The sequence below is a fragment of the Pavona decussata genome, unplaced genomic scaffold, assembly GCF_977016875.1.
Source record: "Pavona decussata unplaced genomic scaffold, jaPavDecu1.1 SCAFFOLD_180, whole genome shotgun sequence".
NCBI lineage: Eukaryota > Metazoa > Cnidaria > Anthozoa > Scleractinia > Agariciidae > Pavona > Pavona decussata.
Genome location: NW_028145590.1, coordinates 1,432,501 through 1,458,829, shown reverse-complemented (window position 1 = coordinate 1,458,829; position 26,329 = coordinate 1,432,501). Strand labels below are relative to the sequence as shown.

The 26,329-nt window shown below is 39.1% G+C and overlaps 2 protein-coding genes across 5 annotated transcripts in view; both read right to left on the bottom strand.

The window, feature by feature from the left end:
* Positions 1 to 310: 310 nt before the first annotated feature.
* On the bottom strand, positions 311 to 19,072 carry LOC146463169 (monocarboxylate transporter 4-like). Of its 3 annotated transcripts, none has more exons than XM_085084771.1 (5): positions 18,986 to 19,072; positions 6,195 to 6,455; positions 5,469 to 6,040; positions 4,229 to 4,598; positions 311 to 3,013 (listed from the first exon to the last, which is right to left on the bottom strand). In XM_085084771.1, exons 2-5 carry the CDS (start codon positions 6,406 to 6,408, stop codon positions 2,841 to 2,843), a joined length of 1,329 nt encoding a protein of 442 aa, XP_084940897.1. In that variant the 5' UTR covers positions 6,409 to 6,455; positions 18,986 to 19,072; the 3' UTR covers positions 311 to 2,840. The 3 variants fall into 3 exon arrangements, with proteins under 3 accessions (XP_084940897.1, XP_084940896.1, XP_084940895.1); XM_085084770.1 differs by lacking the exon at positions 18,986 to 19,072 and adding an exon at positions 13,722 to 13,825; XM_085084769.1 differs by lacking the exon at positions 18,986 to 19,072 and adding an exon at positions 9,507 to 9,718.
* The window catches only part of LOC146463168 (sulfotransferase 1C2A-like), a 7,847-nt gene continuing 205 nt past the window's right edge, over positions 18,688 to 26,329 (bottom strand). Inside the window, exons 1-4 of one of the 2 annotated variants that reach the window (XM_085084782.1) lie at positions 26,277 to 26,329; positions 22,412 to 22,768; positions 19,558 to 19,652; positions 18,688 to 19,151 (exon numbers count right to left, since the gene is read on the bottom strand). The exon at positions 26,277 to 26,329 is cut by the window's right edge and continues 205 nt beyond it. In XM_085084782.1, the coding sequence (XP_084940908.1) occupies positions 18,864 to 19,151; positions 19,558 to 19,652; positions 22,412 to 22,768; positions 26,277 to 26,329 (793 nt within the window). In that variant the 3' untranslated portion in view covers positions 18,688 to 18,863. The remainder of the gene's footprint in view (positions 19,152 to 19,557; positions 19,653 to 22,411; positions 22,769 to 26,276) is intronic. The other variant, XM_085084784.1, reaches the window with a different exon arrangement.

Below are 26,329 nucleotides of genomic sequence, written 5' to 3'. Positions count from 1 at the left end.
TTGTTCATGCAAGAATGAATTTTCCTGCCATGCAATAAAGCGTATGTATGTATGCGCATGTAGCAAACTGTAGGCAACAAAATTAAATTATAGCTTTGGAGGGAGAAAAGTGTGCTACGGTTTTGAAACTATAGCTAAACATTCGGCATTTTACCTTTACTATTCTTTGGGGTCAATTTAAGCTAACAGAAACGCTTTTAAACTTTGTGGTGTGATTCTCCACAAATCCTTCACCCCGTGAAATGGTTGGCTGGTAGGTTAAAAACAACAACAAAAAAAAAAAAAAAAAAAAAGAGGGGAGCGAAAAGGACAATCTGATATTTAATTATACTGGGTTACACGATCTTCGAAAACGTCGTTATGAAGAAGCATTTGGATATGTCACTTGAAGTCGTATATTAAAATATTAAACGTAGAAAAACCAGACTGAGAAGAAGGACCTGGAAATAAATCAGAAACTTTTCTCAGTATAAAATGTTTTGGTCCGGCAATGGGAATCGAAACATTTCATGAATATTTTTTTTAATTTTAAATCCTTTACCTTAAACTCATATTATGCTTGGCTTTCTGTGATGTAATAGAACGCATGCTGTCAAAATATAGAATTTGAAACAAAAAAAGTTGCCCGAGACAGTAAAAGGATAATTAATTTTCAATGCTATATTATGTACAAGTTTGGCATGAATATGATCCTGTTTGTACCATGTCGATTATATCGTCACTAGCCTATTCGTTACTAACGAATAGGCTAGTGAGTCTAAGCCTCGACGTACCTAATTTACGAAAGACAATAATAGTTTCTTTAGTATAATGATTTAAGCCCAATATAAATCTCTGTATGGTTTCTATTGTATATATAAGAACGTCTTAATTTGGGTCTGAGGCTCAACGTTCTATTTGTTGGAAATTTGAGCTTGAAAACGTTCTTAAGGTGTTCTTAAGTTACCAGTTATAGTATTTTCAAATACAATGCGCTCGTGAGACCACGAACCTATCAGTGTGCATTATTCAGGCTGTAATGTGCACGTGGTATCAAGTTACATGCTTGCGCGGCTTACTAATGTTTTACATTTTATTTTACCCGTATTCACGGCACACCACTGCTTATTAGAAAAAAACGAATGGTTAAAATAAAAACGTCCTCAACTGGCTCTCAGCCTGGGGTATGTCCTTAGTATGTTCTTAAAATTGTGGTGAATCGAAGCCTCGTCGTTCTTATAAAAGAATGGCTGTATTGGCCAAAAGAAATAGTTCCGTCCATACACAGCTTTATTTTCATTCACCATCCTTGGCTCAAATTCTCAAGAAGAATACATTTTAGTAACAAATTTCAAAAATGGTTTCCATTACTACTGCAATTCTTCTGACCGCCTTTTCTCTACCTACGTGCATAAATGATTGCCATTGAATCGAAGGAAACCCTGCGATAAACTAGAGTCCTATCTAACAAAGAGTAGCAATGCTAAAAGATGATTAGGCCTGATTCACGCCTGAGCGATGGAAATTGAGCCCATTAGTCGATTCATGTTAAAGAAACCCACAAGTAGCATTAGGCGCCGACACCGATACGATATCGTCGTTCAACAGGACACTAATTTTACCTTAATCTCTTCAGAACAGCATCGTGTCATCGTGTCTATTTTTTAATTAATTAATTAATTAATTAATTTATTTATTTATTTATTAACTAATTAATTAATGTATCTAATTATTTATTTCTACTATTCTAAAAATAAAGATATTGATCAGCGACATTAACTAAGTTAAAAATGGCGCCAGACAGTTCAGGGTAAATACAGCGTCTTAGGATCATCACGAGCTCCGCATATCTTGACGTACGTGTACTTAATAATACTTGATCTTTTGTTCTGTTCCTCTCCTGGGCACGGTCCAACTCCAATGAGATCTGTATATTCATTTCTATTTAAAGCACAGGAGCCATGACTCGATACCTTTAAGTCGCACATCTGAGGTCAAGAAGACGTTTTCAAGATGCGATCTCGGAAACTTGTTTTCTTTGGAACTATCGTTGTGTTGTTTGCTGCAAATGGCGTGAAATCTTTGCCCGTGAGCTTGACTAAGAACCAAACGCCATATACCGTAAATACGTTGCGAGACAACACAGTGGTTCTCAATTGTAACGTCAATCATGATTCCCGTGATATCAGTCAAGCCATAAAGGCGTTAGAGATGAGGATCGACCACCTCATCGCACTGGTCAACGAAACCTCATCTCGCCAGCCTGCTATACCACCCGGTAAACTAACGGTATATTCAATTCTCATTTTCTAATAATAATGTTTGGTTGTGGTCCCAAATACTTCAGTGAGCGCTTAAAATTAGAGCGTCTTTTTTGTATACGCCTTTCAAAATAACGACCCAGCTTGTGAGCTACAAATGTAAAAATTTTGAATTGATCTCTGGATGACTCGGTGACATTAAGGACGGTGCCTACTTTTGTTACTGCGCATATGTCTGCGCACCTCGAGACACTCAGGTTTCCTATAGGTGGTGCCTAGTAATACAGGGATATTTTTGCGTGGTTTAAAGCTATGCGGAGAAAGCAGAACTTAGCAAGTGCTCTTTGTATCCAAAAATAAAATTTGGGGTAACCATGTATTTTTCAGAGATAAAAAAGCTTCAATTTGGAAAAAAAAGCCATACATTTCTTTGTATTTTACTGTTTTTTTTTTTTAGGATAATTGTTGCTTAATTATATCTAAAAAATGCGTGGTTACCCCCAATTTTCTTTTTGGATTTAAGTAGCCCTTGATAAAATCTGCTTTCCCCGCATAGTCAGAAACCACACAAAAATACTTCTTTATTAGTAGGCACCGTCCTTAAACCACTGTACATTTTTCCACCACAAAAAGCAGCTCAGAAACGTCCTCAATTCTTTTGGTTTCGGATTTAACGAACGGAGCAAGAAAAATGATCGACGCTGCGAGTAGAAGCACAGTTCCTGTCATATAAAAAACTGGTATATAGGAGCCGACCTCATCAGCCAAGAGACCTGCAAAAAAATTGAAAACACGCCTATTTTATTGATAGAATTTTTTTTTTATAAAATGATGGTAGTAGCTAGGGCCTATTAACAATATATCGAAAAGGATATAAATCGGCCGCTATCATGTATGCATAAGATCTCTACATCTTGTCTCAACTCAGTGTCGGTCTGAAATGAAATGACTGGAGACATGGCCAGACCATGGTTGCTCACTGTTCACTCCCGATTTTCAGTGTGCCTTTGAACACCGAAAAAACAAATTTGCATCCATGAAAGTTTAAAAATCATAGTTCAGTATTGGCAACATAAGGTAATATTTATTATCTTTAGATGCGGATGGCTTGGATAGCAATGGATTACAAGTTGGAAAAAAAGGCCAATTTTTTCATGTTCTTCCTTCGTATTTTAGAGAAATTGCTAAAAACTGATTTATATTTTGTTCTTCATTGGAGACATCCTTAAATACTTTCCTCCTTGTGCTCTAGGAACAATTTTACGTCAGAGATAAGGTTCTACGGTAAATATTCGAGTAACTGAATCAAAAAATAGCAAAATCTCTATGATAATGTCCCATTAATCACAACTAATTTCGACATTTAAAACCGGCCTCTTTAGAGACACACTTAAGAGGCGAACGGCAGGAGTTCACGTGACCACTCCCCAGGCTCTGACCGGTGGTTCTCAGCGAGCGTTTTCATCATGCAAAGACAGGTTTCACGTATAAGCAAATAAACTGAAGTTCTTTGAAACTAAAATTTCTGTTTGTCTCGCATGCAAATATGAACACTAGGTGAAGCAAGGCTTTTTCTAAAAAGTTTGGGTATAATTTAAAGCTAAAGGACAAATATGCCCTTTTTGTCGTTGTTTGCAAAACGGCACTGTTTTTGTTGGTAACTTGAATATGACGGCTAAAGTTTAACGAAGTGTATCTCAAACGGCTTCACGCTAGCCGTAAAAGAGAAAACCGCGATGCTAAATGTCTCTTTAACAAATCGACGGCAGTTTTCTATGGTGTATACTCTTACAGTCCATCGGATGACGTCATAAAATGTTCAAAAACTCAAGTGGGAACCACGAGCAGCAGGCGCCCCGTTGAAAAAATACGCGCGTTACATCTGACGTCATTTTTATTGTCTGTACTCTTATAGATAATAGCTACGAGCCAATCAGCGCGCGGGAATTTTGAAAGTTATTGTAAAAAAAAAAAAAAAAATGACCTACCTCCTAGAGGCGGCCCCACCGCAGCCATGGAGGCGCTGGCCATGAAAGAGAGACCCATTCCCAGAGATCTTTTTTTGCCGGTAAAACACGCGGTAAAGGCTATACAAGAGGCGCAGCCGATCGCTCCATCAGCCAATCCATAAACTATAAAGTAAAGCACAAAATGGAAGTAACGTCTAGCGAGAGGCAGAAGTATTGTAGCGACTCCATTAATTCCCGCCACGATTTGGTAAATATATATTACGTCGATCCAGTTCATGTCACAAAACCAACCAACCACCGGGCGACTTAACATTGATGATAGTCCCATGTAAAGATAAAGTGTTGAGGCTTGGGATGCTGATATTCCTAAATCTTCACAATAGCGAACCTGAAAAAGACAAGATTACAGCAAAGTTAATTGAGGGACTGGTTATGAAACCTTGCCATGAAAACAATAGTGCACAACCGTGCACAATCCAATGTTCACACTTCGGTTGAATATCTTAACGGGAACGTTTCTATTGGTCAGTTGCTTCAACACATTTCAAAATCCATTGTGGTTTGTGCACGGTCAAGGCCAATAATGCTGACAAAAACAGATAACAATAACGTTTGTCAGGCTTCAGAACCATTCCCCTTTATTAACTTTGATTTGGAGTATAGTGATTTTTTTCTCTAAACCTTTCTCCGACCGTAAACGACCTTGCAAAAGATAAACAGCATTTGATAGTCTCATTGGCCGCCCCCCGTGCCTTTGAGAACACCACTTGATATTTTACGGTTAGTTTTTAAACTGATTTCAGGGTAATTTGACCCAAAAACGTCCTCTAAAGGGACAATGTCACCCCAGGTGCATGCGCAAGTTGACGAGAAGCACTCAATGTCGTTCCCAGAGCCCTCGTTACCCTTGTCCAGCGCTGGACAAGGGTAACGAGGGCTCTGGGAACGAGATTGAGAAGCACTTAAAAATCGTTGGCCAAACTTTTTCAAATTACCGTCGGAGAGTTCAGGAAGCTGTTTTCATCTGTTTGAATCGCGTTCTTCTTAGGATAGTTAGCTGAATGTTTCATTTACGAATGTTACGTTCCTTTGTAATTATATAGAAGCTGTTTGTTGCGATATTTTTGATAGCTTTTGTAATTGCGGTAAAGCAGAAATCCTGGGACGAGTTGCATTCAAATTATTCTCAACCGGAGTCAACTGCGCATGTGCCCCAGCTGACATACTACATACGTGCATGGTTGAGTCTCCCACTTACCATGTGAACTGACGGGATGAAGTGTACTATATAGTACAGGTTCATAGAAACAAAGATGATATCAAAACGCTTGTTCCTAAATACCGACCAAATGCTTTCGCAACATCTTCCTTCAACGGCCTTCTCAGCCATAACTTCCACTTCCTCGGGAGGAAGACGTTGAATGGTACACACAAGGGGTATAGAAAGGGATACAAATCCAGCTAGGACCATAAATGTCTTCCGCAGGCCAAGCACATCAAGAAGTGCATTCATTATGGGGCTCATTAAGAACATGCCCCCACCGATACCCATAGAAAGGATCCCCAATGCTAATGAACGTCTTTTGACGAAGTACCTTGGTGTTACGTAGTACGGAGGGAAGAAGACAAAAGATGAACCGAACCCGAAGATGACACCGTACGTTACTATTGTAAGATCGATACTGTTTACTTGTGAGGTCAGTAACAGGCCACTTGAACAAATGACAGCTCCGATTATCACTGTTGCGCGTGCGCCAAATCGATTGAACACTTTAGCTACTAACGTGCTGAAAATTCCAAGGCTAACCATAGCTAGCGATCCAACCAACGCTGAGAAAAAGAAAATAAGGGGTTTTTTTTAAGACCAATATTCATTGTTACAATTTTTGGACATATAATATTACTAAAAAAAATACAACTAATCACAAGCCTGCGTCACACATTTACTGACTTCTGACTTGGAGGAATGAGGGCTCATACTTACCCGTTTTAGCCTTTCCTTCCTGAAATTCTTCCAGAAGAGTAGGAAATATGACGCCATAGCTGACGACAATACCGCCAACAATAACATTGGATATAGTGCATGCCAGACAAACAACCCAAGCCCAACAAGTATCAGGTTGAGGATTGCCTGCAGTGCAAACGTTTGGTTGTTCAGAAGAACTGTCTGTTGACATAACCCTCTGTTGTCGTTCCATCACTCAGTATTGTTCATAGGTTCCTCCACAGGTCTGCCCAATACCGTCTGAAAGAAAGACAAGTACAGCGCAAGGCTCAACGTCTAAATCAAATTTCCCATATAAAATATCCTTTGGAGAACATCAGTTCTTCAGGGCTGTCTTGTCTTGTCTACTAATACAGGGATATTTTTGCGAGGTTTAAAACTACGTGGAGAGAGCGGAACTTAGCAAGTGTTCTTGGTATCGAAAAACAAAATCAAGGGGGTTATCATGCATTTTTTAGGGATAACAAAGGTTCAATTAAAAAAAGCCACACATTGCTTTGTATTTTACTGTTCTTTAGAATAGACCATTTCCGAGTTGCTTTGAACCTCATTATCTTTATTAGTAGGTACCACCCTTAAATGCCTTCTGTCCTCTGGAGGATTGTTCAAGAGATGAACGCATGATCACTGTGAATGAAGAGAGCAGGTAGAAACAGTATCCAGATGTGTTTGTGTATTTGGGGGGGGGGGGGGGGTACATGTGAGTAGTGAATGCCAAAGAAAAAAGGCAAAAGAGTGTGCTTTTTACTCTTTTGCAGTCGAAAATATAGTAGTAGCAGTGTGCAAGTAGATTTGGCAGATTATTTGAAGTCTCGCAGTAGCCCATATCTAATTGCGCTTCAGGTAAATTGAAGCATGAAAAATCAGTCTGTAAAATTGTTCTCTATTAAAAGCAAATCTCAACGAGTATTTTGATAATTTAATCTTAAGAGCATTAGTATTTGTTAAGGGACAACCAATTTTTCACACCTGTTTTTGAAACACCCCATTAACATTTTGTACAAAAATACATTTGTTGTTGAGGGAAACTGTTGGCCTACATATTAACTTCACAAACATTCCTTTATCATGATTTCTACGAAGAAAATTTAAAAATTTCGTTCTAGCGAGAAATGTTGTGCACACAAACATGAAAAAATTGAAATGTTTATAGCCTGCGTGGAAGCCTTTCCCCACTCCCTCGCTCCCCTCGCGTGTCGCGCGTGTGCCCGATTCTCCTTCTCCTTACTCCCACGCAAACTTAGCCTCCCACACACACAGTCGTTTTTAGGGGACTCAAATTTCTGCAAGGCTGATCGGACTGCCTAGAAAACTTAACACGACAGCGACATGTCATGACAGAGACCAAACCGAGAATGAACAGAATGCGGCAACCGTGGACAGCTGTTTCGAGCTGGTTGGTTCTCGTCAGCAAAGTGTAGCGCAGCAAAAAGTAGAACAACCAACGCGAGTCGAGTAGTCTATCAAATGCATGTGGTAGTGATTTCGGATGCCGCCCAAATTCAGAGATCCGTCCACGTCATAGCGCGTGACTACGAACAATGAACAAAAGAACTTAAAATACACTCGATTGCAAAAACGTTGACACCCAAGCATAAACCATGAACGAATAGAACCAACGGATTTGTGGGTAGTGTTTAAAAAATTGGCCGTTGTTGGCCAACTTGAAACTTTAAGGTCTTTTTAAAGCCTTGACAATTTCCATCATGCACCATTGGGTTTCATCGTTCACGGTTTATGCTTTTTAGGTGTCAACGTTTTTGCAATCGAGTGTATACATATTTCAGTTTTTCTGTTCATTGTTCGTAGTCACGCGCTATGACGTGGACGGATGTCTGAATTTCGGCCCATCCGAAATCACCACCACGTTCATTTGGTAAACCACTCGACTCGCGTTGGTGTTCTCCTTTTTTGCTGTGCTACACCGTGCTGACGAGAACCAACCAGCTCGAAACAGCTGTCCACGGTTGCCGCATTCTGTTGATCCTCTCTGTTGATTGTCGCTGTCGTGTTAAGTTTTCTTCGCAGTCCGATCAGCCTTGCAGAAATTTGAGTCATTTATATTTTGGCTAATTAGATCTTTTACAGATCCTGCGTATACCTGCAGCATTTTCTTTGTGCGGTTCCTTGCTTGTTGTTTTGTTTTTGGGAGACCTGGGGAGGAGGTAATACGACTGCGTGGGAGGCTAACGCAAGCTATAGAATGTTTATTCTTAATTTCATATTTTATACCCATTTGGAACCTTCGGAACCATTCATTCAGAACTAGTATAGAAAGCCATAGTGCCCAAAAGTGTCCAAAAATCATTTTGTCAGAGGAAAAATATATTTGCCATGAATTGATTGCATTAACATATTCTCGACCGTCAACCGGTAAAAAAATTCCTCCAACAAAAATATTTCTCGGCAGACCAAAATATTTCTCTAATTTGTTATCGGACAAATATACTTCTCGTTCGACAAAAACATTTCTCAATCGACAAAAATATTTTCCGACCGACAAAAGATTTCTCGAACACTTTTGTTCACTATGCCTTCATACACGTTTACAACCCGCAGCTGTGAATAATACGAGAATAACTCATTGAAATTTGCATACACTGTTACTCGTGGTCGCAATGCGTTTCTTTTCAACAACAACAATCAAAAATAAGTTGTATCTCGATGCGGTAAACTCAATTCCGATTATCCAAAACCAATTCAATTATTCAAAGTCTTTCGCTGTTTTCCGTCATTCGGGTTTCTTTACAGCTCTGGACCAACGAGAGAGAAAAATCTATCGCTCGTATTACAAACAACCGAAGTAAATTATGCAATTATTTCTACTTCCAGCTGAGACTAAATTACAAGAAAAGTCGATCCGACAAGTGCAGCAAAATACAAGAGAATTCGACGTACTAAAATCAGAAATTTTCCGTTTTGGTTCAAGCCATTGTAGGCCTATTAAATTCCACCTCAGTCTTGTACATACACAAACCCGGCGACAAAATACGCGAATTTGCTCTCTGTTTAACTTTTCATTTATCAGTATCTTTGGCCATTCACCTAACAAAGCGGAGTGGAATTTATTTTCGTTCGTGTTGTTATTGGGCTCTGTTACTAAAATTTTTGCCAGTTTTGGATAGCGTGAATTCTATTTGAACGCGTGTCTGAAATAAGTTATCTTTCCCCCAGAGGTTTCGTTAAAGCCCTCGCCTCAATTTTCACCGAACCAAAACCGGCCTGCAAAGGGATTTTGGTTGAAAGTTGTGTTGCCGGCTTCGCTGCAAGTATGATTTGCGTCTTACGTACCTTTATCATAAAGATCACCACATCAGAATGAAAGATTCCCTACACACACAGATCCAGCGCCGACTCTATAGCGGCCCATATTGCACCACGATCAGTAACAATTGTTCAGTTGTTGTCATGCGTCTGTCACGCCATCGAAGCGGGGGAGGTACAATTATGTAAAACATGGGAATCAAATCTGTATAAATTGGCTTTTGTCCTGTTTGCTTTCTTTTGCGTTGTTGAATTGCTGTATATCATTTTTGGATCTATTTGTATACGACACGAGTCCTTCGGGGAAGTATCGGCCGGAGGTCATTTGAAATAACCTCCTTGAAGCATGCGGTGATCTGAGAACCGCAAATTACTGAGCGAAGTGTGTTGACTGAAATAGCCCAAACAGAAGAGAAATCGGAAACTTAAAACAAACAATGAAAGGCAAAACTAAACAAGACTTTAATACGTTGTAATTTCTGACTCCGGATGCATGGAATACGATCGTATCTCAATGTTAATAGCTGTTGTTTGATCTCCGTGCGTACGCGCGTTTACGCTCCAGATCTCCGTATGATCTGTCAACGAGTGTGAAATTAACCAAACAAAAATTATTAATCAAAATAAATGTAGCGCAATGCTTATGTCCGTGACATTTAGCTTCACCTCAGCTCATTTTGAAGCAGGAGGAAGGCTGTATCATCTACTTTTCTTCCAATCTTAGAATTGCTCTCAAAGAAAGAGACAATTCTACCTGAAAAGGTCTGTACAGGCCCCGAACTGATCCCCAAATTGACCCCGCAATGATCCCTATTTGGACTATTTGTTTTTCAGCTGCCACCGACTATATAATCCCCAAGTAAGTTTTGGAACGGAATGGCGAGCTTCACTGCGAAATAGTGCACAGATCTCTCGGGGTTTTAAGACTGATAGGCATTTTGGACATACAACTTCTTTAGTCTTTTATTCGTTTTTTTTTTTTTTTTTTGTTCACATGTCCTAATCAAAACTGTAACTGGCTTTGGTCAAGTGTAAAAGTTGGACAATTTATCATCTTATAATCAATTGAAAAAGACGTGACAAAAGGCTGATTTTGTTTGCTTTGTTTAGTGTTGAGTGCACCTCACGTTTATATGTCAGGGCCTGGTTGTTCGAAAGCCGATTAACGCCAATGCACGATTAAAAGTTAACTGAGGTTTTCATCTCGCTTTCTGAAATTATTGTGAAGGCTTATTTTAAGCAGTGAAAATAGAGGAAAGTCTAAGTCAAAATTGAAGGGTAGAAATCTTAAGAAAAAAAACATTTAATGACTTGTAGTTAAACTGGAATAAAAAAAATGGCACTAATCCTGAATTAACTTAATCGTGATTTGAACAACTGGACCCCGGAGTTTAGTCAGGATTTGCCCCGGTTAAGATTTATTGCGCTCTTATAAGATCTGTCCGGGATCCTGGAGTATTTCTCCCCTGTATGGGCCGCCCTGTAAGATTATTTAGTTTACTGCCATTGAATCTGTGGAAAGAAAGGCCCTGCTGATCATGCTACCGCATCTTTGTTGCCAAGAAGCCCTTTGCACGACAGGCCTCGAACGTCTGTCTGCCCACAGGGATGAAGCATGTACCAACGTCATAGAAACAGCATGGGACGGTTGAACGACTAAAGTCCATTCTTAGTAGTAGCAGCTGTCACGTGATTCATCAAGGATATGATATGCCGTGAGATCAGGCACTACCAGACTTTACAAGCCCCTCCCCAGAACAAAAAGGTTTGGGGACTTCATGACAATGAGACTGTAATATGAATGTCTAATTAAAGGGGCACTGTCACGGCGATTTTGCTGTATTTTGGTCAAAACGGCTAAAATAGTTGACGAGAAAAAAACTTTTTGCTAACATGAAAATTGCTCTTATAACACCGGGAAGAAAATATTAAGGGATTTTTGCAAGGAAGAACTAACTATAAGCAGTTTTTAGCAACGTCTCTAAAATAAACATATCTATAAGTGCATAATCTTCTGATGCGTTTGCTGTATGCAAGGGCCGGTGAATAAGTTTCACGCGGGCTGGGTTGTTTTACCGGGAAGAACAACCCTTAACCTTCCACTTACTACAATTTTGTTGCGATTTCGATTTTCGAACTTATTACACCCGTGATCCTTGCAATCAAAATTGGTTCTAAACAGTGCGATTTATTCATGAATCGCACTATTTCAGTTTTGGCTCTAAATCGCATCCTTCTTTTATCCCATCAACATGAAAATAATACTAACTAATCAATCTTCATGGCTTGCATGCACTAGCCAATCAGATTGCAGAAAAATATAGGGCAAAAACAGGCATTTTTTTTGGGGGGGGGGGGGCGCGGGGTCAAATTTTGCAATTACTGACATTTGCATTGCATTCTATTCTTTATTATTGTATTTTTTTGCGGGTTAGCCGCGCAAGCACTTAGCGAAGTGAATAAATAAATATTAATATTGACAAAAAAAGATGTGTGATTTCAAAATGGGTGTAATAACGTGGTAACTGAAATTCGTCTCGTGCAATTTTGGTCTGAAATCATACTTGTGATTTCAAATCAAACTCGCGCTCGTTCGATTTTGAAATCACGCGTATGATTTCAGACCAATTGCACTCCACTCAGTTCAATTACCATTATTAATCAAACTAAATCGTTCCATTTTGTTCAAATACCATGATGTTCGGGAATCAAAAAAAAACCGACCAATACTCGACCACGCACGTTGATGACTCGGTACGCATGCATTGGCCCGTTCAACGGTACAAAACCATCTATTTAATTTGATCTGTATCAAAAGAAAGTTAACTTGCGTTGCAGTCGTTTGAGAGATCATTACCGCTGTGGCTCGCTGCTGCTTTAGAAAGACTACGATCTCTTCTTGCATACACTTGAAGCAGAGATGCTACTTTATGCGACTACGTTCTACAACAACTAGACGAATGTGGATTCAACAGAAAACGGAATACTTTAATACCGTCCGTAGTTATCTTGGAACGTAAGACAACACTGGTTTCCCTGTGCTTAAGATCTAAAATGGCGCGAAAGGCGTCTTCATTACCTTAACCTTGTTGGATATTTAATAAAGCCTCAAACTTACTCGACAACACCGAAAGGTAGTATAGGTAGCTATAAACCTTCACAGTTCAGTTGTAATTTTATGGTCGTCATGAAATTACAACTGAATAGACCATGTCCGGGTTATTTTTAGCCTCATTATGAAAGCGAGGCTAAGTGCAAAGTTTTTGTTATGAAAATTAGTTTCATTCATATGCAAACAAAACAAATTTTTATATGAAAATTTTTGCACTTAGCCTCTCTTTCACAGTGAGGTTCACAGCAACTCGGAAATGGCCTATTGTGATACTACCTTTTGGCGTTGTCGAGTAAGCTTGAGGCTTTAATATCCGAAAACGTTAACTGATTGAAATAGCTGTATACGTGGGTGGCATAGTGAAAAGCTCTAGTCACCAACAGCACTTGACAAACCCCTTTGATTTAAAGTTTGTTCACACTTGAGTTATTCAGCACCAGGGTTTGTACCTTAGTCAGAGTGACTCAAGAGATTATTAGTTTTGATGCATGTTTGAATGGAAGTAGACAGAGGGTTTTGTCCTTCTTCACGATTGTCCTTCGATTGTCCTTTAGCTTTGCCATAGAGAAAAATAATTTCGTCTAGTAACCAGGTTCATTAAAAGCATAAAAAATTACATAGAAGTTGTAGTTCTTTAGACTATGCCGTAATAGCCATCTCGTGCGTTGTTACTTGACGCCACTTAAGTACGCGAAAAATGGGTAGACGCACGATTTCAAAATAAAATAAACGATGATGCAGTTGTATGAAAACTTTAACATGAAATTGCGAAGAATTATTCTAAGCGCCCTGGCGGAAACGGATAACGCGTTTGCTTGGTCTTGTTTTGGCTATCAAGTGATGCTCGGCTTCACTCGTTCAAAGTTTAATGTTTCAGGCTTTCGCATGTGCAGCCAACAATCTACAATTATTAGCAAACAGCCACGTTCTTGGCTACGTTTGTTGTGGGGAATTAGAAGAGGTTTCAAACCCTCACCCTTGTTGGAATTTAGTAGTGTTGTAACCGAGATAGTTCATGAAGCTAATCTCAACAGCATTTGAACACAAATCAACTGAAAGTTATGAGAATCGACCTTGCATAACGTTTTTCATAAGATATATCCTTTTAAAATGTTTAATCGAGCACTTACCCCGCTCAGGCGTGGTTGCCGGTCTAAGATAAGTATCTCACTCACATTTTTTTCCGGAACTTTTCTCACGGATACACAGCTCTAGATCTGCGACTTATTCTAAAGCAAAATGGACAGTTCATGTAGATCATATTTTAATATATATGCAAATATTGTAATAGTTAATTTACCGCAAAACGTCCAAAAATACAATATGACAATTATCAGACAGGGGGCCTACATCTTTACAAGTTAATCTGCTTTCTCTAGACTCCTCGTCACATTTGTGTTGTTATCTTATCAGTATTAATAATATATACATTCTTTGGGAATAATTACCTAATGTGATGGAACTACTGTAATGATTTGATAATTGACAGTTTGATTAAAATTTGTTCACACTTGGGTTAACACTTGTTGTTTACGCAGCATCAGGGTTTGACTCTTTAGTCAGCGCCTCAAGAGATGATTTTGATTCATGTAATTAAGGTGGATGGAAGGTTTTGTCCTTCTTCACGATTGTCCCTTGACTTTACAGGGCTTTGCCATACCGAAAAATCATTCGTCTAGTAAGCAGAGACATTAAAAGCATGAAATATTGTACAGTGTAGTATTTATCGTTCTGTAGATCGTTTCGTACATGATCGCGCTTTTGTATGTGAATTGACGTAAAAAATTAGTAACCGGATTCACGATTTCAAAATAAAATAAATGACGATGCGTTTGATTTAATGCAGTTTTCTTTAAACTTGACCATGAAATAGCGAGGCGGAAACAGTCAGAAAATACGTTCAACTGTGAGGCGAAAACGGAAGATTGGTTCGATGTGACATGCATGCCCTAAGGACTTAATGGGCCAGTTATTTAAACAGAGTCTAACTTAGGCCGCGGCTTAAGACAATAAGTGGGCCTCGAAATCTGTTCATAAGTGGTTGATTTAAAGTCGATAAATAGTTTTCTAGTCTGGGATGTAAGCCTTCTTGCTACCGTCAGCAGCAGACAATGTTAAGACATGATTGTTGGCAAAATTCAAAATGGCTTAGAACGTGGTTTTGTTCAACACCGCCTAAACTGTCTTTTAATGACTGACCCAATGTATTTAAGTTCGACTAAGGATACGCATGCCAATGTATTGGTGAGCCTGTGCCGTCATGTGTTTGCCCTGTGCATAGTAGCAGATCGTTTTCGTTCGGCGTATGTATCGTTCGTCTTTTGGTCGCCATTTTGAATGACGTCATATTGTACAATATTACAACTAGTTAGATTGATAGATAGATCAGCTTTATTTCAGTGCCATAAAAGAAAAGTAGTTAGAAAACTACTAAATGGGGACACTAAAACAAACAGTTGATATCTTAGAAGCTCTTGATTTACAATTTGTTTAACACTCAGTTTCTTAGAGGTTTCTACTATAAAGTTTAAAACGATACCTTTTACTCTTTCTGTACTAGGCAGCTGTTCAAAGTTTCACACATTTTGGGGTGGGGGAGGGGGCGGCATTGGAATTTGTCCGATTTGTCAATTGCAAATTGGAAGGGATGGTCATTCTTAGAATTTGATGACTGAGCCATTACAATTACAGAAATGTTAACTAAAGGATTACCGTATTTTCTCGATTAAATGCCGGGTACCGAATTAACGCCGGGTCCACGAAGCCGAGTCTTAAATAAACGCCTGGGGGGGTTATTCGGTGTCCCTGCATTTATTTGAGATCAGTGTTTTAATGAGAGTTACATGCGTCGTAACCGTAAACTAGTATTGGCTCTTCTTACTGCTTTATTTGAATTTATCAACTGATAATCAGAAGAAAAGTTTTAAAACCGTCCATTTGCCATTGTACTTCTCACAGCCCTACCAAGCCCTACCAAGAAGCCTTGGCTCAGGCTGGTCTTGAAACTCTTTCAGCAAGAAGACAATCACTGACGAATAAGTCCTTTTCAAAGATCACAGAAGACAGGAATAATAAACTCCATGTTTTAATTGTAATTTTTGTCATTTTATAGCAGTTTTTTAACGTTTGTAATTTTTTAAATTTTATTGTAAAAAACTATATAATTCAACCTTTGGGTTTCAATTTAGTTTTAATAAAGCATCTATCTATCTACAGAAACCGATGAACCGATTGACACACGTCAGGAGCCCATTACCGTAATAGGGGTATCGAATGGTCTTTGCGAGCATTTGCGAGCATGCGAGCAGTGCGTTTATTTTTGCGAGCACGAGCAGTTGTCAAATTTTTCTTGCGAGCAGCGAGCCTTTTAGTAAGTACAGATGGCGAGCAGTGAGCACTTTAGAAAAATACAGATGGCGAGCAGCGAGCACTTCGTAAGTTTTTCGCTAACCTGAATCTCTCTTTTATTAATAGGATACGTTGTTTTGCGCCAAGTAATAGATAATGTGGCTGACACCTCCAAAACAGAGCAATAGTTACAGGCTGAACAGTTGAAGAAAGACTGAAGCCAGAGTTAAGGATGCTTCAACCTTTTTGTTTTAACCATATCATAACTGATTTATCGTTTGTATATGTATAAAAAATAACTACAAAGCAGGATTAACGAAATTTCGAGCAATTGAGCACATGTTAACGAGAATGCGAGCATGCGAGCAGTTGCAAAAATTTTGCGAGCACGAGCAAGTGAGCACCCATGTAATTTTTGCGAGCAATTCGAGCAAAGGCCAAATTTTGCAAGCACTTTTAAATTGAATGGGACCATTCGATACCCCTCGTAATGGGCTCCTGTACACGTGTCAATCTCTTTTAAATCGAGCTTCCTTTCTGGTGTTGCAAAAAGTGTTGTCTTTTCATTTCGAGTTTCTCTCCAGCGTTTCTTCAGTAATTCCTTGAGAACGTGCCACAATTTTGCCTTTCTTGGATTTAATGGAGCAAAGCAAAGAAACAGGAACCTCGTGACCACCTTGTTCTAACCCAACAGTTGATAAGTAAATAAAATGTTTGCATGTAGAAAACTACTAGAGACGAAGTTACAGATTTCCTGTTTCTGTTCACGTTACTGTTAATGACAAAATTTTCACTTTTGTTGATGTTTTTGTTGAAATTTAGTTCTTAATTCAATACCCCTTGACGAGAAAAAAAAAAAGATGGCTGTGAAAAAATTATTAGGAAAAAAATCACTTAATAAATAAACGCTGGTTAAGAAAAATTTAATCGAGAAAATACGGTAATTGCAGTCTAGTTGCCCGTGACTGACCATTCACCAGGCAGAATTTGACGAGTTGGGGCCGGTTGTTTCTGGCCATTTGCAATAATCTTACAATCTCCCGTGGACTGGCAATTTCTTACTTTCAGTTAGTCCCTGAAAGTCTGTTATATCTGAAGAAGATTATAGGCCCATCAAGATAAACGAATAATTAACAATTATTCCACGAGCGCGCGTTGGATTAGCCTCCCACGCAGTCGTTTTTAGAGGACTCGTATTACCTCCTCCCCGAGGAGGTAATACGAGTCCCCTAAACCACAACTGCGTGGGAGGCTAGCGTTGGATATGAGATGGTAGATAGCCAACGAGGCGCGTAGCGGCGAGTTGGCTATAATCATCTCATATCCAACAAGCACGAGTGGAATAATTGTTTTTATTAAAGACAATCAAGTAATATTGGTAGGCTTTGATGATTTCCTTTTCAAGAGCAACCAGAAAACAATTTATGGTCGCTACTTCTCGGGCATGATATAATGGCTCATATACCATGGCCGCTAAGCCAGTCAAAACCCTGGAATTGCATTATACAATGATCCAGTTTTTAATAATATGTCTTATATATTATTAAAGACATTCAGGAGCTATAATAATTCATTGGCTCCTGCCACAGTGTAACACTGCCCCAATATGGTCATGGTGCACTGAATATTCCGGCGTCTTCCGTAGTCAACAGATATCACGCGATATACGTTCAAGATAAAACATTCTTTTGATTTTTGAGCTTAAGAACAAGGTAAAAAGGTCCAATTTGAATTTAAGTTTACTTCATGATCAAGTGATCGACGAAAAACACCACAGAACATTCAAAAAGACTCCCTGTTCCTGCCCAACGTGCAGAGCTTTAAACAAAATTTGTAATAGTCTTTTGCATTGCAATGTATGGCTTAATTACCATTTTGCATATGTTTTTGGATTTTTTTTTTTCAATTTTAGAAAGAAAATTAATGTATCGTGTGTTATCATAGAGTGTATATGCCTCTTGTCTCAGACATTTCCGAACACTGTCTTACCGACTTACCGCCTCGACACTTCGTGCCTCGCTCGGAAAGCGTCCGAAGAAAATTCGTTGCCCTTTGTGCAACGGATAATGCGCCTGCGGCCACAGTTTGCTGACTGTATTTTAAACTGGTGAAAACCCTTCCAGGAGCTGTACGATCGACAAAAGGTCATAGGATATGTAAAAAGCAAACAATTGGGATTCACAAGGGGCCATGTTTTGTAATCACGTTTCACGTCTCTCCCTGATTGCAGCCAGGGAACTCGTGGCCTATTTATGACAGATCTTATGCGCAAAGGGCGTAACGATCTGTGAAGGACGATAATGTTAAGTTGTAGTGGTTGACTAGGTTTGAATGGTCACATTTTAGGATTTATCAGCATATAATCAAAAATTAGAACCATCTTGTACAGCTTAATAAACAGCACCACAGCAAAGTACTGTTCAGTAGCTTTCATTTGAATGGTCACACTTTAGGATTTATCAGCCGTATAATCAAAAATTAGAACCATCTTGTACAGCTTAATAAACAGCACCACAGCAAAGTACTGCTTAGTAGCTTTCATTTGAATGGTCGCACTCTAGGTAGCCTGCGTAGCAGTCGTTTCCGTTTCCTTCAAGCCAAGCGGGGCAAGCGCGCGAGGGCATTGAGCAAAAAGGAGCAAAAAAGTAGGAGTGGGGGGGAGGGGCTCCTACTCGCTCCTACTTTTTTGCTCCTTTTTGCCCAATGCCCTCGCGCGCTTGCCCCGCTTGGCTTGAAGGAAACGGAAACGACTGCTACGCAGGCTTCACTTTAGGATTTCATCCACAGAATCAAAAGTTAGAACCACCTTGACAGCATAATAAACAGCACCACAGGAAAATACTGGTCGGTAGCTTTCATTTGAACGGACATAATTACTTAGTAGACATTTAACTGTTTAAACATAAAAAGCCAATCAAACGAAATCATTCCGATTGTTCTCCAAAATCGAAAGTCAGTCCTGTCCCATCCAACTTGGACAAGAGCTGCTCGTCAAATTTTCTGTTCAATTCCTCACTGAAATAATTTCTCCATTCTCCAACTTTACCTTTGCGTAGAAGACTCGGTTTCGAAGGAGCATTTTCAATTGTAAAATTGACGGCATTCTTCTTCATTTCACCAAACGTACACTGATGGGTGATTTTAGCGATCATATCCTCTGAAAAGTGTTTTCCGAGAAAATCACTGATCCTTCGAACATTACGGCAGAGGTCCTGAAAGAGAGAACTTACCGTTAACAGACTGATACATTTTAGAAAAGAAAAATCGAAATTTCCCAACAGGAGTCCAACCTAATGCCCCATTCACACCAACAAAACATGCTGAATTGAACCAGGTTTAACAAAATGAAAATTGGTAACAGAAGGCTGAATCGTTGGTTTTGACAGAGGATTCGAGTAAACTTTAACTTTAATATGTTTCCCTTTGTGATAAATCTTAAGTAGACAAAAATTTGAAAGCAGCTTTTATGAACAAAACAATTTTAAACTGTGTTTAACTAATATCTAAACAGCGTTTAAACGTGTTTAAGCCTTGGTGTGAATGGGACATAAGACCTTCCAAGTAAAGGCGATAACATGTCTCGCAAGCAGGACGATAACATAAGTACATATTGTGTACCTTCTTTAAGTCTTCGTACTTGAGGAATAAGATATGCGGTTCATTTCTGTGTTCCCACCAAGGTAAAACGTGATCAGACCACAAACCAAACGCTCCTGTGATATGAAATTGATAACGTCAGAAACTGAGGGGGGCGGGGAGGGGGGGGGGGGGGGTGGACTGCCAAAATGATACGGGGCAGCAAAGTCCTTCATTCGATATTATTTACCAACTACTAACTGGAGTAAACCCTCCGTGGGTGTGAGGCAAGGCTGCCCTTTATCTCCTTTTCTCTTTATTCTGACGGCAGAACTAATGTCCAACAAAATTAGACAGTCTGACAATGTGAAAGGCATCAACCTCTGTAATCACGAAGTTAAATTGAGCCAGTTTGCAGACGACACTAATCTTTTCTGTGCAGACGTGGGTTCGGTTGAGAAGGCATTGATTATTTTAGGAGAATTTGGGAAAATATCTGGCCTACGTTTAAACATTGAAAAAACAAAGGCTATGTGGTTAGGCAAGTGGGCTAATAATCGTAATAAACCATTAAGTCTTAAGTGGGTTCATTGCCCGACCAGATTCCTTGGAATATATTTATCGTATGATTCTAAAGGTAATGATGAACTAAATTTTAAAATTAAAATCCAAAAACTCCAAACGAATCTTGATATTTGGAGATCCAGAGACTTATCACTGTTTGGAAGGGTTCTAATAATTAAAGCACTAGGGATCTCGTCTCTTGTTTACTCTATATCCAATATAGACGTTCCAAACGATGTCATAGATAATGTTAAAAGACGCCTTTTCTGGTTCTTATGGAAATATAAGCGTGACAAAATTAGAAGAGCTGGACTTTACCAGGAATATGTCAAAGGTGGACTACGTATGGTTAATGTTGAGACAATGATAAAATCGTTACGTTTAGCTTGGATTCCTAGGCTTTTAAACTGTCAAAATCAGAATTGGAAGACGTTACCAGACTATTGTTTTAGAAAGAGAGGAGGTCTGAGATTCCTTCTTAACTGCAATTACAATGTCAAGTATTTACTCGATCTACCAAGGTTCTACAGAGAAATGCTCGAGTTTTTTAGGGAGCTAAGAACTCTTTATTCTACCAGGGACTTTCATGACACAATTTTGTTCAACAACAAGGATATCCTAATTGGTGGTGAACCCTTTTTTATTAAAGAGTGGTTCTTGAAAAGAGTACGAGAAATCAAAGACCTACTGAGAAGCGATGGTAGTTTCTTATCTTTCAATGACTTTCGAAGGAAATATGGCTTAACTAACACTAACTTTCTCCAATTCTATCAGGTCGTTAACGCTATACCAAAACACCTGGTCTCAAAATCAATATCAATGCAATATTCCGCCTTGGCTCATATCAACGATGTAACTTCTTTTCATCTTGGAAATGAGGTACGAATCAACCTTATGGAAGCGAAGGCGAAAGATTTCTATTGGCTCATAATTAATAAAACGTATAACGACAAGCATTCTGGTCCCCAACGTTGGGACACTACTCTCAATTTAGATGAAGAAAAATGGAGTGACATTTTCAGTTCCGTTCGGGATATCAGCAAGGAAAATAAAATGAAAGAATTTCACTTCAAGTTTATACACAGAATTATCGTTACGAAGAAAGAACTTCACAAATTCGGAATTAAAACAGATAATGAATGTATTTACTGCGGGGATCAAGACTCTATTGACCATACTTTCCTTGAATGCCACTTCACTCAGCGCTTCACTAGAACTTGTTTGTCTTGGTTTAATGATAACAATAACACAAACTTTACTCCAAACAAAGAAGAACTCTTATTTGGAATCTTTAATAACTCCATGCCATTATTAAAGAAATTTAATTACACACTCTTATTCATCAAGCGACATATATACACCAGGAAACTTAACGAAGAAGCATTGCTTCTCTCCGACTTTATAAAAAAAATTAAATTTAAATACCGCATTGAAAAATTTCAAAGTTAATTTTTGCTGTCGAAAAACAATATGCTCCTTCTTTTACCTACATTAGCTTCAGCTAATTTCTTAAGCAATAGCTGCCGCGCTAATGCAACGGCTTATGCAGTTTTGATTTTGTGTGTACGTGTGTTTAGTATCTGCGTTTAAAATAAACTTCTGTCATATAGAATAGTATAGCCTGCGAGCAAGCCCCCCACCCCCAAGCTAGAGAGCTTGCTCGCAGGCTAAGAATTGTAATACGGTAATATATTATCACAACTTTGTAATAATAGTAGCATTGTAGTTGTTGTATTATTATTTTTTTTTCTTTTCTTTAACTATTTGAAAAGTGTAATAAGTATTTATGTAGTGAAATAAAGTTCTTCTTCATTAAAAAAAAAAAAAAAAAAAAAAAAAATTTACCAATAAAACTTTATGTAAGATAGGTTATATCTCAGATGATAATTGTTCATTCTGTAAATCGGAACCAGAAGCCCTCTACCATGTCCTTTTTAACTCGTGAATGTGCGAATGAGCAATGAACGAGTTATAGTAATATGGGCAAATTGCCACTCGCTTGCTGGCTCGGTGTGTCGTAAACTTTATATCAATTTAATCGGAATTTAATCAAAATCATAAATTGTTCATTACTCTACGTATAGTGCATGTATTCACCATCAGCCGCCATTACGGGACAAAAATCAAGTCAACGAATAGCTTATTCTTAAACGAAAACAGCTAGTAGGTGTGTTGTCTTCTAACTCCTTCCATTCATCAGGGCTAAAGTCCTGCGTGTATACAAAATGCCACTAAGAACATACTCTTTCCCTCTCAGTACAGTTACCGCAAGAGCCGCTTAAACAATTAGATTGCTGCAAAGGTTATTTTATATTTTTCAGTATTTACGTACCTTTGCCTTCTACAATCAGATTTGCGAAAAATTCCCAAGTTCCATTGAAATAACTGGTAGGACCAAAGCTACGAACAAAGTTGTAGAACGACACCGTGGCGTCCTTTGGATTTCTAGCTATATAAAGGTACTTGCCTCTGTTAGCCTCGTTTTCACTTATTGGTATCACGTGATAGGGAAGATGGGACTTGATAAGTCGGGGACTGGGTCGAGAGTTCAGAGAAACTTGAGACTCATCCCCAGGCCTCTGAAAGAGTTGACTTTTCTCAAAATGAGGATATCTAGTCTCTATACCTTCTTTGCTGATTTCGCCATTGTGGTATATTTGCCAGACAATTTCTTGGAGCCAAGTTGTCCCTGTGAAGACATTGGTATCAATGAACTTAAAGAAAAAGGAGGTCTTGTGGAGTGGGACCCAAACATGTTTCACATAGTGAGTTTCTACCCTGAGGAGCAACCTATTACGCCTTAATTTCCTTTCATTTATCAACTTTTACCGAAATGGCATCTGAGTCACATACATCTAAAAACATTGTTTCCTTTTTCACGGCTCAAAGATATCCCAGAAAAGAGGAATACACTGTACATTATTGCAAATAACTAGTTACAACGCGTGAAAAATGCTGCTGCCAGATAAATAATGGATATCGGGAAGTATTCTCACATCACTCCAGCACTCTAAGGGTTACACTGGCTACCAGTGCTAGCGCGCATGCATTTTAAGATTCTACTATCAGCTTTCAAAGCCATTCACGGCCTCGCGCCTGCATATATAAGCAATCTTTTAGTTATCAAACGCAAGTCCTCGTATAATCTTAGATCCAACTCAGGCATTCTATTAGAACCACATGGCAACACTGGGTGAGTGTGCATTTCAGGCGGCTGCGCCGCATCTGTTGTAAAGGTAAAGTCGCACAAGAGCCTAAGTGGCCCATACGGCCGGAGCTTAGCCCGGTTTCTGTAGCATGAAGCAACTAGGAGTATTGCTACTCCCCCCTGGATGGGATGCTAGTCCATCGCAGGGTTACCCCCAGCAGTATGTCGCCGGTACCCATTTTATACACCTGGGTGAAGAGAGACAATGTGGAGCAAAGTTTCTTGTCTAAGGAAACAACACAGCAATGAAGAGACCAACCTGGCCTCGAACCAACGACCCTCAGATCCTCCGACCGTCCGATCGAAAGTCCGACGCGCCAACCACTACACCACCGCGCCTCCACAGACTTTTTTTTTCAGTAGTGGTCAAATGTACGAATTTTTATATAGCTAATTAGAATTGTAATATTTTTGAATTGGTCGAGATTTTAATATTAGTATTTTTTAAGAGTTTATTTGTTATTATCAGTTTTACCATTTTCTACTTTAATTTAGTACTTTTACAAATCCTAGAGACATTGATTGTAAAGCGCTATTGATCTGTCTTTGTAGACAGTGCTCTAGAAATAATAAAACCATTATTATTATTATCATTACTATCATTATTTAGTATTTACTATTATCATTATTATTATTATTATTATTATTTATTATTATTATTATTATTATTATTATTATTATTATTGTTATTATTATTATTATTATTATTATTATTATTATTATAATTAACTTGGTAAAGCATGACACCCCTTTAGGATATTATTTCTCTCCCAACATTTGAAGTACCCCCTTTTCCCTGGGGAGGGGGTAAGGGAGAAATGATTACTATCTAACCTGACTACTGGCCTGATACAACTGCAAAATAAAACCTGCAGAGAAGAGAAACATACACTGAAATGTCTAGTGTTGTGATAATCCTCTGATAGTGCGGCATGTCCCATCATGCATCAAGGTAACATTTTGTAGGATAGATAACTTTTGGGGGTGAGAGAAAGGGAGAAATTGCAGAGTGAGGTCACAGTGGGGGGGGGGGGGGGGGGTTGGAGGTGTGGAGAAGGCACCCTCATATCTCCACTTGTCCTCCTCTATTTTGAAATATTCTCCCTATTCACAATGCTTGTAATGAGATGTGATGCCCACACACTATAAAGTTGTGCGGTTCAGGTTTTCTTACTCTAATTAAGCTAGTTTTCCTCCATTTTACTTAGTCCACCGGATCAATATTTTTCCCATATCTTATTAATTGAGCATAAATATGAGCACTGTCAAAACGAATACAGAGTCCACACTCTACAAAGTCCACACACTACAAAGTTGTGCTGTTGAAGTTTTCTTACTCTGATTAAGTTTTGTTCCATTTCATTAAGTCCGCTGGATCAATATTTCCCCCATATCTTATTAATTGAGCATGAATACGAACATTGTCACAAAGAATTCAGAGGAACCTCAATTTAACAAACCTCTATATACTGAAGCTCTTGGTATAACAAATGATATTTTCCAGCCCAGCCTTTTCTCATACATTTGTTATGGATGCTCCTAGTTGGGAGAATTGATGTCTCAAGAAACATCAGTCATTTAGCTTTGGTGACCCCTTTCTTCGTTCTGTCATTCCAAAAAAATATCCATACTCTCCCCATGGGAGGTTTTTGTTTTGTGCCCCCCCCCTCCCCCTCCTTCCCCCTAAGAAATGCCAGTTTAGCTTTATACTTTGCTTCTAAAATGTTGACTTTTAAGACCCCCTCCCCCTAGGAATATTCTGTATATTTTTTTTTTGGAACTGCACATTCTAGAGTCCTGTATGTTGCAAGGAGGAATCAGATTACTGACAGATACTCTTTGTGATATTTGGAGCTTACCTGCTTAGAGTGTGCAATACTGACTTCCTAAAATACAAGGTATTTTAGATAAATGCACCTCTGTATCAAATTGTCGACTGATTCTCTCTGACTGACTCTCTCTTCTGCAGTGGCCTCTTTCACACTCGCACAGAGACAAATAAGGGACTGGGGGAGGGGGCATTTTTCTTCCAACTTTTCAGTCCTTTTTTGTGAAGCAGCCTCTGCAGAGGAGAGAGAGGGCTGGAAGGGATAAATAACTCAAATTTCTGCAAGGCTGATCAGACTGCGTAGAAAACTTAACATGACAGCGACATGATAGAGACCAAACGGAGAATCAACAGAATGTGACAACGGTGGACAGCTGTTTTGAGCTGGTTGGCTCTCGTCAACACAGTGTAGCACAGCAAAAAGTAGAGCAACCAACGCAAGTCGAGTGGTCTATCAAATGCATGTGGTAGTGATTTCGGATGGGCCCAAATTCAGACATCCGTCCATGTCATAGCGCATGACTACAAACAATGAATAAAAGAACTGAAATATCATGTTGCTGTCACACTTGAAACAGCTGTCCACAGTTGCCTCGTTCTGTTGATTCCTCAGTTTGGTCTCTATCATGTCGCTGTCATGTTAAGTTTTCTTCGCAGTCCAATCAGCCTTGCAGAAATTTGAGTCATTTATATTTTTGGCTGATTAGATCTCTTACAGATCCTGCGTATACCTGCAGCATTTTCGTTTGCCGTCCCTTGCTTATTGTTTACTTGGAAGGGATAGCCTGGCATAGGTGGGGGAATTTGGATTTGGCAGCAAATAACTGCCCCTAATATAGGGACTGTGTGGACCGTTTCATCGGACTTTCTTACAGCCTTCAAAAGGCGTTTAGCGATTCTTCTGACCATCCACAAATGCCTGGCTTCCCCCCACCCTCACCCCTCTGCGGCTTGACATTGACACTGGTGCAATCAAAACATGGCCGTCAATACTGAGACGTCTCTACACTTGACAAGTAATCACCTTCTGCGCTCAATATTTCCACACAAGATCTTTACCACCTTCGGCCCTGGACTACCTACCCTGTGAAGGAAACTATTGCCTTAGATACTCGGCTGCGCGTCTTTAGTATCCCGTACGGCAAAAGAGCAAAAACTTACCTGATTTGGGGTAACTTACGACGTAAACATCTTCTGCCCGGGTTACAAAACGG

What these genes read in the sequence shown, in the direction of transcription:
- LOC146463169 (XM_085084771.1), bottom strand. Translation starts at nt 6,408, where the DNA reads ATGGAACGACAACAGAGGGTTATGTCAACAGACAGTTCTTCTGAACAA. An exon ending in TCATCCCGTCAGTTCACATG is followed by an intron (nt 4,599 to 5,468) that starts GTAAGTGGGAGA and finishes TGTCTTTTTCAG; the next exon opens with GTTCGCTATTGTGAAGATTT. An exon ending in GGTGGGGCCGCCTCTAGGAG is followed by an intron (nt 3,014 to 4,228) that starts GTAGGTCATTTT and finishes ATTTTTTTGCAG; the next exon opens with GTCTCTTGGCTGATGAGGTC.